The sequence below is a fragment of the Chrysemys picta genome, chromosome 13 (assembly GCF_011386835.1).
Source record: "Chrysemys picta bellii isolate R12L10 chromosome 13, ASM1138683v2, whole genome shotgun sequence".
Lineage (NCBI taxonomy): Eukaryota > Metazoa > Chordata > Testudines > Emydidae > Chrysemys > Chrysemys picta.
Genome location: NC_088803.1, coordinates 17,726,952 through 17,736,360, shown reverse-complemented (window position 1 = coordinate 17,736,360; position 9,409 = coordinate 17,726,952). Strand labels below are relative to the sequence as shown.

At 62.2% G+C, this 9,409-nt stretch overlaps 2 protein-coding genes across 2 annotated transcripts in view; one reads left to right on the top strand and one right to left on the bottom strand.

Annotated features, from left to right (window-relative positions):
• Positions 1 to 648: 648 nt before the first annotated feature.
• Positions 649 to 9,409, top strand: part of LOC135975265 (telomerase protein component 1-like) — a 34,492-nt gene continuing 25,731 nt past the window's right edge. Inside the window, exon 1 of the mRNA XM_065565483.1 lies at positions 649 to 784. The gene's annotated coding sequence lies outside the window, so the exon portion shown is untranslated. The remainder of the gene's footprint in view (positions 785 to 9,409) is intronic.
• Positions 799 to 8,623, bottom strand: LOC101945278 (poly [ADP-ribose] polymerase 2). Its single transcript, XM_065565484.1, is given in 15 exon segments — positions 799 to 1,194; positions 1,196 to 1,215; positions 1,327 to 1,426; positions 2,548 to 2,602; positions 2,605 to 2,681; positions 2,911 to 3,044; positions 3,130 to 3,193; positions 4,211 to 4,349; positions 4,509 to 4,684; positions 4,922 to 5,011; positions 5,084 to 5,159; positions 5,336 to 5,432; positions 5,569 to 5,619; positions 5,856 to 5,926; positions 8,174 to 8,623. Coding segments are annotated over 15 exon segments (1,287 nt in total). The 5' UTR covers positions 8,232 to 8,623; the 3' UTR covers positions 799 to 1,115.

Below are 9,409 nucleotides of genomic sequence, written 5' to 3'. Positions count from 1 at the left end.
TCTGGGGAGCCTATACAGGAAGGATGGGCTCCACCTAAACCAAAATGGAACCAGATAGCTGGCACTTAAAATTAAAAAAGTTTTTGAGCAGTTTTTAAATTAAGGGCTGGGAGAAAGTTGACTAGTGCAGAGGAGAACATGGTTAGGACAGAGACAAGCCTTAGGGCAGAATCTACTAATGGAGATTCTCTGTGTCCTAATAAGGAGAGGAGGATGAAAGATGATAAAAAACAGGTAGGATCTGATGAGAAACAGTCAAATGAAAAAAAGTCCCATTTAATTACATCAGGTAATGGCAGACCCTGCTGAGTGGTGGCACTGGGATCTCGGCCTGCGTTTTTCTGCCTGGGCACCTCTGCTGGGGGACTGGAGACCTGGGGCCTGCGTGAGGGTAGCAGGTACTGCCAGGGGGGCTGCCCCTCTGGGGGGCAGGGCTTGGCTAGAAGGGGCTGCGGGTCGGAAATGAGGGGCACCGGCGGGGAGGAGGGCTGGGCTAGCAGGGGCTGCGGGTTGGGAGTGAGGGGCACCGGCGGGGAGGAGGGCTGGGCTAGCAGGGGCTGCGGGTTGGGAGTGAGGGGCATTGGTGGAGGTGGGGGGGGGCACAGCACTAACCCCTGATTTGTGGCCCAGGTCCAGCTCTGGCCAGGGCACCAGGGCTGTTGCCGGGGCACTCTGGGCTCAGGGCCGCTTTCTCCAGCCCTCTGTGTGGTCCCCAACCCCGCCGGGACCCTACTCGCTGTGGGGCACCATTCAGATGATGTTTGGGTCTACGGCACCCCCTGGGGTAAGCGCCCAGATGCCTGGGTTCTGTCATGATGCTATTGGTGGGGGCGGGTGCCAGCTTCCCCAGCCCCTTGGTGCTGTGCTTCCCGGGTGGCAGCTTCCCGGCCTCGGCATTCGCCTCCAGCAGCTCCTGGCACTCACCCAGGGCCACCTGCAACAGGAGAGGGGCACCAAGTCCACAGCTGCCTGTGCGTCCTGCCCAGAGTGGGAAGAGAACCCAGCCCCGTCCTGTTCTAACCCCAGGACCCGACTCCCCTTCCAGAGCCAGACATGAACCCAGGTGCTCTGGGCCAGGCTCGCTCTCCATGATGCAGCTGGCTCTGGGGTGGCACTCACCTCGCACAGCACAGCAGGCCCACATCGCGCTGGTGCGAGGCGAAGCAGTAATTGGCGCTCTTGGACAACATGCCTGAAGTAAATGCCCTTCCCAAACTGGGGGTGAGAGATGGGTGGTGGTGAGGGATTAGACTGGCTGAGGGGGAGGGAGCTGGGAAAGGGTCGAGGAGGAAAAGGCAGGCAGCTGGGGACAAGGGGGGGTCTCACCATGTAGCCGGTGACGGGGGCCTCAAGGGGTGCCACTTGCAGCCCCTGGCTCAGGATCCCCACCCAGTTGCCCAGCCGGGAGCCATGCCACAGCAACGTCCTGGGGGGAAGAAAGGGAGAGGGTGAGCCCCATGCCTAGCCTCCCCCCTTCCCCGCAGTACCCAGCCCCTTTACTGGCTGGGATCCAACCCCCACCCCACCGGACTCTTCTCCTGTGTCCAAGCGTGAATTGTCTAACACTTTTACTCTGCTGCTGTGTGCCTCAGTTTCCCCTGTGCCTGGCACTGAAGCAGAAGGGTTCGCTTAGCTCGGAGGGGTGTGAGGGGGCAATGCTGGGAGGGAGCTGACAGAGCCGGGAGGAGGGGGGACAGTCTGGTTGCGCAGATGTAACCCACCAGGCGCAAGACAAACCCACCTGTTCCCATCCCTGGGCCCCCCCAGCTGCTCCTGCCCCCAGGACGCCCCCCAGCCCCCTGGATCACTCCCCCCAGCCCCTCACTGTTGTACTTAAAGTACTGCACAGGATCTTTTCAGGGGGAATAAGACAAAACGCCACATTTATTAGTAATACATGTATTCACTAACACTGTATCATATGCATATAATATATTACACTTACACTCACACACACACACACAAACACACTCCGTCTTGTTGTTACCAATTAGTTGCTCCCCTTAACTTCACTGGCCAGGTGAGTTAGATGGGGGAGGGGGTGGAGCCGGGCTTCTGCCGATCCGGATCGATGCTTCCATGTTGACAAGACGAGACCCGGGGTCCTCTGCAAGACACCTCACTTTTATAGCAGCTTTCCTCTTATGCATATCTATACCAGATTCAAACTCTGTGTCTGTGTCCATTGGTCCTTTGTGCTGCTTTCTTTTGAGTGTTGTCCCAATGCTGCAAAGAGGGTGTTTCCAAAAGAAGGTGCTTGCTTCTAACCCCCGAGGGGTTATTCATTCAACAGGGCAATTGATTAAGAGTGGGGGGGGGGGGGAGAGCTCTTGTTCTACTGCTAGCAAAAAGAAATTTTTCTTCTATCTTATTCTATCCTTAGGGGCTATAATATGATACCAAGGGCAATGCAAAGTTTCTAAATGAGGCTTTGATACAAAGTCCCATGAAAACAGAGGTCACACGTGGGTAGACGCACCACAAGGTTATATGAAGAGGCACCAATGTAAAGTCATATGAAAATTATCAGTGATTTATCTACATCACCGGTTGGACAGGCTGGCGCGGAAGGGGGGCTCGCCGGCCCGGCTCAGGGTGAAACCTCCAGCAGCTCCATGGAGTAGTCACAGTGGGTGGGCGCATGGGTGGAGAGCAGGTACCGCTCCAGCACCTGGGGGGAGCTGTGGGGCGTGAGCCAACCCCAGCCCTGCCCCCCTCCCCACCCGCCTGGCCTTTTTCAGCCCCCGCTCCCCCACCCCACATGCCCCTGGTCACTGCCCCCTCACCTGGCCTCCCCAGCCCCACATTGTCCCCCTTGCCCACCCCACTAGCCTACACTGCTCCCCACCACTCCCCAACCCACCCTGCTCCCCAGCTTCCCCACTGCTGGCCCCTCGCAGCCCCCCAAACTGGAAGTGGGCAGAGTCCCGCTCCAGGGGGTGGAGCTCACAGCCCAGCGTGCGGTAGCTCCGGTCCAGCGGGTGCTCCTGGCCATGCAGCTCCAAGCGCACCAGCTTGATGGCGAGCTGGATCTCGCCCAGGGCCTGGGGGGTGGGGGGAGTCAGGGGTCAGAGTGGGATGGACAGACAGAGAGATGGAGGGACAGATTTCCCACCTCCCCCCGCTCACCTCCAGCAGCTGCACCTTCTCCTGAAGCTCCTGCCACGTCCAGATCAATGGGGGTGTCCAAAGCCTGGGTGTGTGTGTGGGGGGGAGAGAAGCAGAGTGAGCCAGGCCTAGGGGGAGTGGGGGGGGACCTAGAGCCCCAGCGAGGACGCAGAGCAGGGCAGGGTAGGGGGTGCTTGGAGGGGCAGGGGTAGGGTTGCCAGGTGTCCGGTTGTTGACCGGAACACCCAGTCGAAAAGGGACCCTGGCAGCTCCAGTTACCACTGCTGGAAGGGCCATTAAAAGTCCGGCTGGCGGCACAGCGAAGCTAAGGCAGGCTTCACGCGGTTCCCGGAGGCAGTGGCATGTCCCCCGTCCAGCTCCTAGGCATTGGGGCAGCCAGGGGGCTCTGTACGCTGCTCCCGCCCCAAGCACTGTGGTTCCCGACCAATGGGAGCTGCGGGAGCAACGCCTGCAGACAGGGCAGTGCATAGAGCCGCCTGGCTGCGCCTCCACGTAGGAGCCAGAGGGGGAACATGCCACTGCTTCCGGGAGCTGCTTGAAGTGAGCATCACCCGGAGCCTGCACCCCCACGCCCCAACCCCCTGCCCCAGCCCTGATCCCCCTCTCACCCTCCAAACCCTTCGATCCCAGCCCAGAGCACCCTCCTGCACCCCAAACCCCTAATACCCAGCTCTGCCCCAGAGCCCGCACCCCCAGCTGGAGCCCTCACCCCCCCACGCTCCAACCCCCTGCCCTCCGAACCCCCGTGCCCCAGTCCAGAGTCCCCTCCTGCACTCCAAACCCCTCATACCTGGCCCAGCCCCAGAGCCCTCACACCCCCTGTACCCCAACCCCCTGCCTTAGCCTAGTGAAAGTGAGTGAGGGTGGGGAGAGTGAGCAACAGAGGGAGGGGGGGATGGAGTGAGCAGGGGCAGGGCCTCAGAGGAGGGGTGGGACAAGGGTGTTTGGTTTTGTGCAAGTAGAAAGTTGGCAACCCTAGGCAGGAGGCGCTCGGAGCGGGCGGGGGACACTCGGCACGGCGGAGCATGCTGGGAGCGACACTCGGGGGGAGGAGCGGGGGGGGGCACTTGGGGGCACTGACCCAAAGTCATGGGGCACACGAGTGTAGAACTCGTTGCAGGCTTCCAGCAGGGCCCGTCCAGTGTCCCCGGCCCGCAGAACCGCCTCCACCTTCTGCAGTGACTGGAACCCAGCACGGATCTGCTCCACCGTCAGCTTCCCTGGGGGGAGCGGGTCAGAACCACCAGCGCCTGGGACCCCCCAGGAGCCCCCTGACTCCCGCCAGATCCCCTGCACCCCAGAACCCTCTCAACCACAGCCCAGATCTGCCGGCCCCCGCCACCCCCAATCCCTCCCCTACACGCCCATGGGGGGCTCACCGAGAGGAGCCTTCTTGGTGTCATACTTCATCTCCAGCACAATCTCCTCCATGGCCTGCAGGTCGCAGATCAGCCCCAGCAGCGCCTGCACTCGGGGGTCCAGTCGTGAGGCTGGTTTGGGCTGGGAGGCCCCCGCGCAGCTCTGCGGCCTGGGCGGGGGGGGGGGGGGGTTGTTACTGGATCTCCCAGCCGTACCCAGAGCACCCCCATTCTGCCACCCTGCAATGCTCCCATGGAGGTGGGACACAGGGCCCACTGCTTCTCCACATGAGCTGGGGGGCCTGCGTGGGCTTCAGGATCCATGTGCAGGTAATATGGGGCAGGGGGCTATGTGTAGGGGGTCACGAGGCCAGCTGTCCTTGTGCAGGTCGTATGGGGGGGCTGTAAGGGGGGGTGTCACACTCACGGGGGGCCAGCTGTCCATGTGCAGCAGGTCGTACTTGCCAGGCACTTTCTGGAAGTTGCACCGCTCGGCCCAGTGGTTTTTGGTCTTGTCTAGGAATCTGGGGAGAGACCGGAGAGGGAGGCGAGGAGGGGGCAGGCTCCAAGGGGTTTGGGGGGAGAGGGGGACTCACTTCTTAGTGAAGATCTCCTTGGCCTGGGCAAGGTCCCCAGCGCAGGACACCAGCGCGTGCTGGCCTGGCCGCCCCACTGCAGGGACAGGACAGATGTGGTGATGGGGGACACTGCTCTGCCCCCCCAACCCCTGCCATGCACCCAGCCCCCTGCCACACCCTAGCCCCTGGCCACACACATCCAGCTCCCTCCCCCATGCAGGAGTGCCCCACGACACTCACCCAGCCCCCCATGGCCCCCACCCTGCTCACCGCGCCCCCAGCGCGTCCAGACGCTGTAGCTCCGCGGCCCATCATCCTCCAGGAGCTGTAGGACGTAGAACTTGTTGTTGTTGAACTGGAGGTTGGTCTGCGGGACGGATGGACAGACGGGGGGCTGGGCGCCAGGGACAGGGTTGGGGGGTCTCTGCCCGCAGCAGCCCCACTTCCCCCAGCTCCTGAGCGGGTGGCTCTCCCGGCCAGGAGTGCCACAGCGCCACACTCACCTGGTTGAGCATCACGTCGTAGACGTCGTCCCCTTCACAGTAAATGTGGGCCTGGGGGGAAATGGGCACTTCCTGAGCCGCAGCCGGCCCTGGGAAGGGATGGGATGTGAGGAAGTCCCCTCTAGGGGCATTGGCCCCAATCCCACCCCAGTGGGGACTGGCTGTCTCAGGGATGTGGGCCTTTTCCCCTCTAGGGGGCGCTGGCCCCAATCCCGCCCCAGGGCAGGCATTGGCTGGTTCAGGGGGGTGGGGACTGGAGACCCCCGGGGCAGGAGGTCTTGTGTTACCTTCCCCAGTTTAGCCAAGCACTCGGGATCCACCGGCGCCTTCCCCTTCACAATCAGGGTCTTGATGACCTCTGGGGGTGACAGACAGAAATGGGGGTGGGGAGAGGATTTAAGAGATATCAGTGCAGGGATCCTAGGGACCTGAGCCAAGGTAGGGCCTGGTGCTCGAGGAACAACAGAGCTCCAGCCACGCCACGGGCCCCTTCTCAGGCAGCCACGAGGAGCCAGCAGCGTCCAAGGCCGACGTCACGCACTCCTAGCGCAGGATAGGGAAGGCGCTTATAAATCACACCCGTTTCCAAATCAGCTTGGCTGCCTAACTCGCAGCCCCGAGTCGCAAAAGAGCTGGCTGAGATTATCTCTGACCTGCTGGCATTCATCTGAAATCAACCCCGGGATAGAGGGAACATTTCTGAAGAGCGGATGAGTGCGGCGCAAGTGTGTAGCTTTAGGCCAGTTAGCCTGACGAAAAGCCCGGGAAGAACAACACAAAAGCTGACGCGAGATTCAAGCAATCCCAGGTTAAAGCACAGGAACTTCAGCAAGGCCAGGCAGGCTTCACGGAAAACAAACAAAGCTGATCTCATCTGTTGGTGACGTTATGGGTTTCGTTGATACAGGGAACTTTATATGCTGTGCCACTTGGCACCGTGTGACCCGACTGAAAACCGAGTGCTGTGGGCTAGTGACAAAGTGCCTGACACACGGATTAAAAACTGGCTAACTGATAGATCCCCACACATCGTCGCCGCTGGGGAATCGTTGTAGCCAGGATGTTTTTGTCGGCGACGCCGGCTGGCGGAGGCGGAAGTGATGCCAAGGTGGCGCCTGGCACCCTGGATCGCTCGGCGGCTGCACAGAATAAGGCTGAGCACGAGCCAATGTGAAGTGACTCCTCTAGGAGCAGCAAGGCGGGTGGTGTGGTGGGGAGGGGCAGCTAGGATTCCTGGGCACACCTTTTAGATCAGAGGTGGGCAAACTATGGCCCGCGGGCCACATCCGGCCCACGGGACCGTCCTGCCTGGCCCCCGAGCTCCTGGCCCGGGGAGGCTAGCCTCCAGCCCCTCCTCCACTGTTCTCCCCCCAAAGCCTCAGCTCGCTCGCTCCGCCACCAGCACAATGCTCTGGGCGGCAGAGCTGTGAGCTCCTGGGGCAGCGCAGCTGCAGAGCCTGGCCTGACCTGGTCTCTGTGCTGCGCAGTGGCGGCGGCGTGGCTGTAGCACCGCCAGCCACCGATGCTCCAGGCAGCGCGGTATGGGGGCAGGTGAAGTTGGATAGAGGGCAGAGGAGTTCAGGGTGGTGGTCAGGGGGTGGGGGGGGAATAGGGGGTTGAATGGGGGCGGGGTCCTGAGGGGGGCAGTCAGGGAGGGGTGCTGGATGGGGCGGCAGGGGGTAGTCGGAGGCAGTCAGTGGCAGGCGTTCCAGGGGCAGTAAGGGGACAGGAAGAAGGGGTGGGTGGATGGGGCAGGAGTCCCAGGGGGGCCATCAGGAATGAGAGGAGGGGTTGCATGAGGCAGCGGGGGTCTGGGGGCGGTCAGGGGACAGGGGTGTATGGATGGGGCAGGGGTTCCAGGGGGTCCGTCAGGGAACAGGGGAGGTTGGATGGGGCAGGAGTCTGGGGGGTGGGGGGGCAGATAGGAGGTGGGGGCCAGGCCATGACCCCTTCCCCTAACCGGCCCTCCATACAATTTACAAACCTGATGTGGCCCTCAGGCCAAAAAGTTTGCCCGCCCCTGTTTTAGATACTAATCTATTGGAAGGGGGCAGAGCCAGAAAACCAGGGCTGGAACAAACAGCTGGCAGAGAGAGGCCGGCAGACCACGGGTGCTGTAGTTCGCCACCCCTCACCTGTGGTCTCTCCCCTGGCTCTGGGGTTGGGGCTGGCCCCCGCATCCCGGGGTCTCTTCGGCGCTGGGGCCGTTGGGGGGACGAGGAGCCAGGGATGGAGCTGGGCTCAGATCCCCCATCATCATCCACAGCGTCTGTGGAGAGAGGCCACGGGTCAGAGGGGGAGGGGAGGGTGCCACACCCCAGAGATGGCCGCATCTCAGCACCAGGCAAGCCACCCTGTGCGTGGTCGCTGTGACCCAGCTGTGCCTGGCGTCCGATTCTCCTCCCAGCTCCCTGGGGGATGATTAATGACTAACGAGCTTACACTCTGGCAGCAAGGCCTGCCCCGCCCCAGGTGCCCGAGACCTGCTCACCAACCGGAGCTGGGCCCTGGGAGCCTGAACCCCTTCCCCCAGCTTCCCACAGAGCCCGCTTTACGCACTAGGCCCCACTCCCCTCACAAAGCCAGGGAGAGAATCCAGGAGTACCTGACTCCCTCCGCTCCATCCGGCGCTGGTACCCAGTTCTGATGTTGGTCTGGGTCATCTGTGCCGTGTCCAATATGTAGCGGGTCCGGCTGAACGTCACCTCTAGGCTGGGACCCCCGTCGCCACGCCACGCTCGCTCCAGCGCCAGGCAGGTATCGGCAGGGTAGGGCAGCCACTGCCCCTCTTCGTCCCCCTGCCAGCACCACACAAAATCTGGGCCGCGGGCATCCTGTTAGCTCCCTGCCAGCGCTAACCCTGCAGCTCCCAGCCTCTGGGGCAGTGATGGTGATGGGGCATCGGACCCAGGTGTCCAGGTGGCTGAGCAGGGCGTTCACCCCCGGGGGCCCCACAGCTCCCAGCCTCTGGGGCAGTGACGGCGACTGGGCATAGGACACAGGTGTCCGAGCAGCACAGCAGGGTGCTGACCCCTAGGGGGCCCCATAATTCGGGGGAGTGATCAAGACAGGGGTGGGACCCAGGCATCCAGGACGACACTGCTCCCCCCTGGGCACTCACAGGAGTCCTGGTCCTGGAAAGCGGCTGCCACACATCTGTCCTGCCCCATCTGTCCATCCCACTGCACCATCCGCCGCAGGTCCACGCGGGAACCCACAGCCACGCTGGGCTTCCCTGCCCTGGGGGTAGATGGACACGGCTCAGAGCCTGTGACTCCCCCACCATAGCCCGAGCCACGACACTCCCCCCGCCCCCAGGGCACTCACCTGGCCGCCTGTGTCAGCACCTCGCTCTGCTCAGGCACGAAGCGATGCCAGGTGCCGCCGGAGTCCTGCCACTCCCAGCGCAGCTCCAGTGTCAGGCCCGCGCCCCCCGCCTCGGCTGCCCTCTGTTTCCGCCTCACCCTGGGAGTGACAAGCGGGGCTGGCAAGCAGAGAGAAGGGAGGCAGGGATCCACAGACTGTGATCCCCAAGCTATATAGCCCCAAATAGATCATTCTACTGCCATCCATACAGCCTTGTATGGACCAGCATCGCTCCAGGCTATAGAACCCTATACAGATCATCCTACTGAAATCCATACAGCCTGTATGGACCAGTACACACACATCCGAGGCCATATAGCCCCATACAGACCATTCTACTGCCATCCATACAGCTGTGTAAGAACCAGCACCCACCCAGGACATATAGCCCTATACAGACCATCCTACCAAGATCCATATAGCCCAGTATGTACCAGCACAACCCCACCCCCCCAGGTCATAGAGCCGGCCGCGC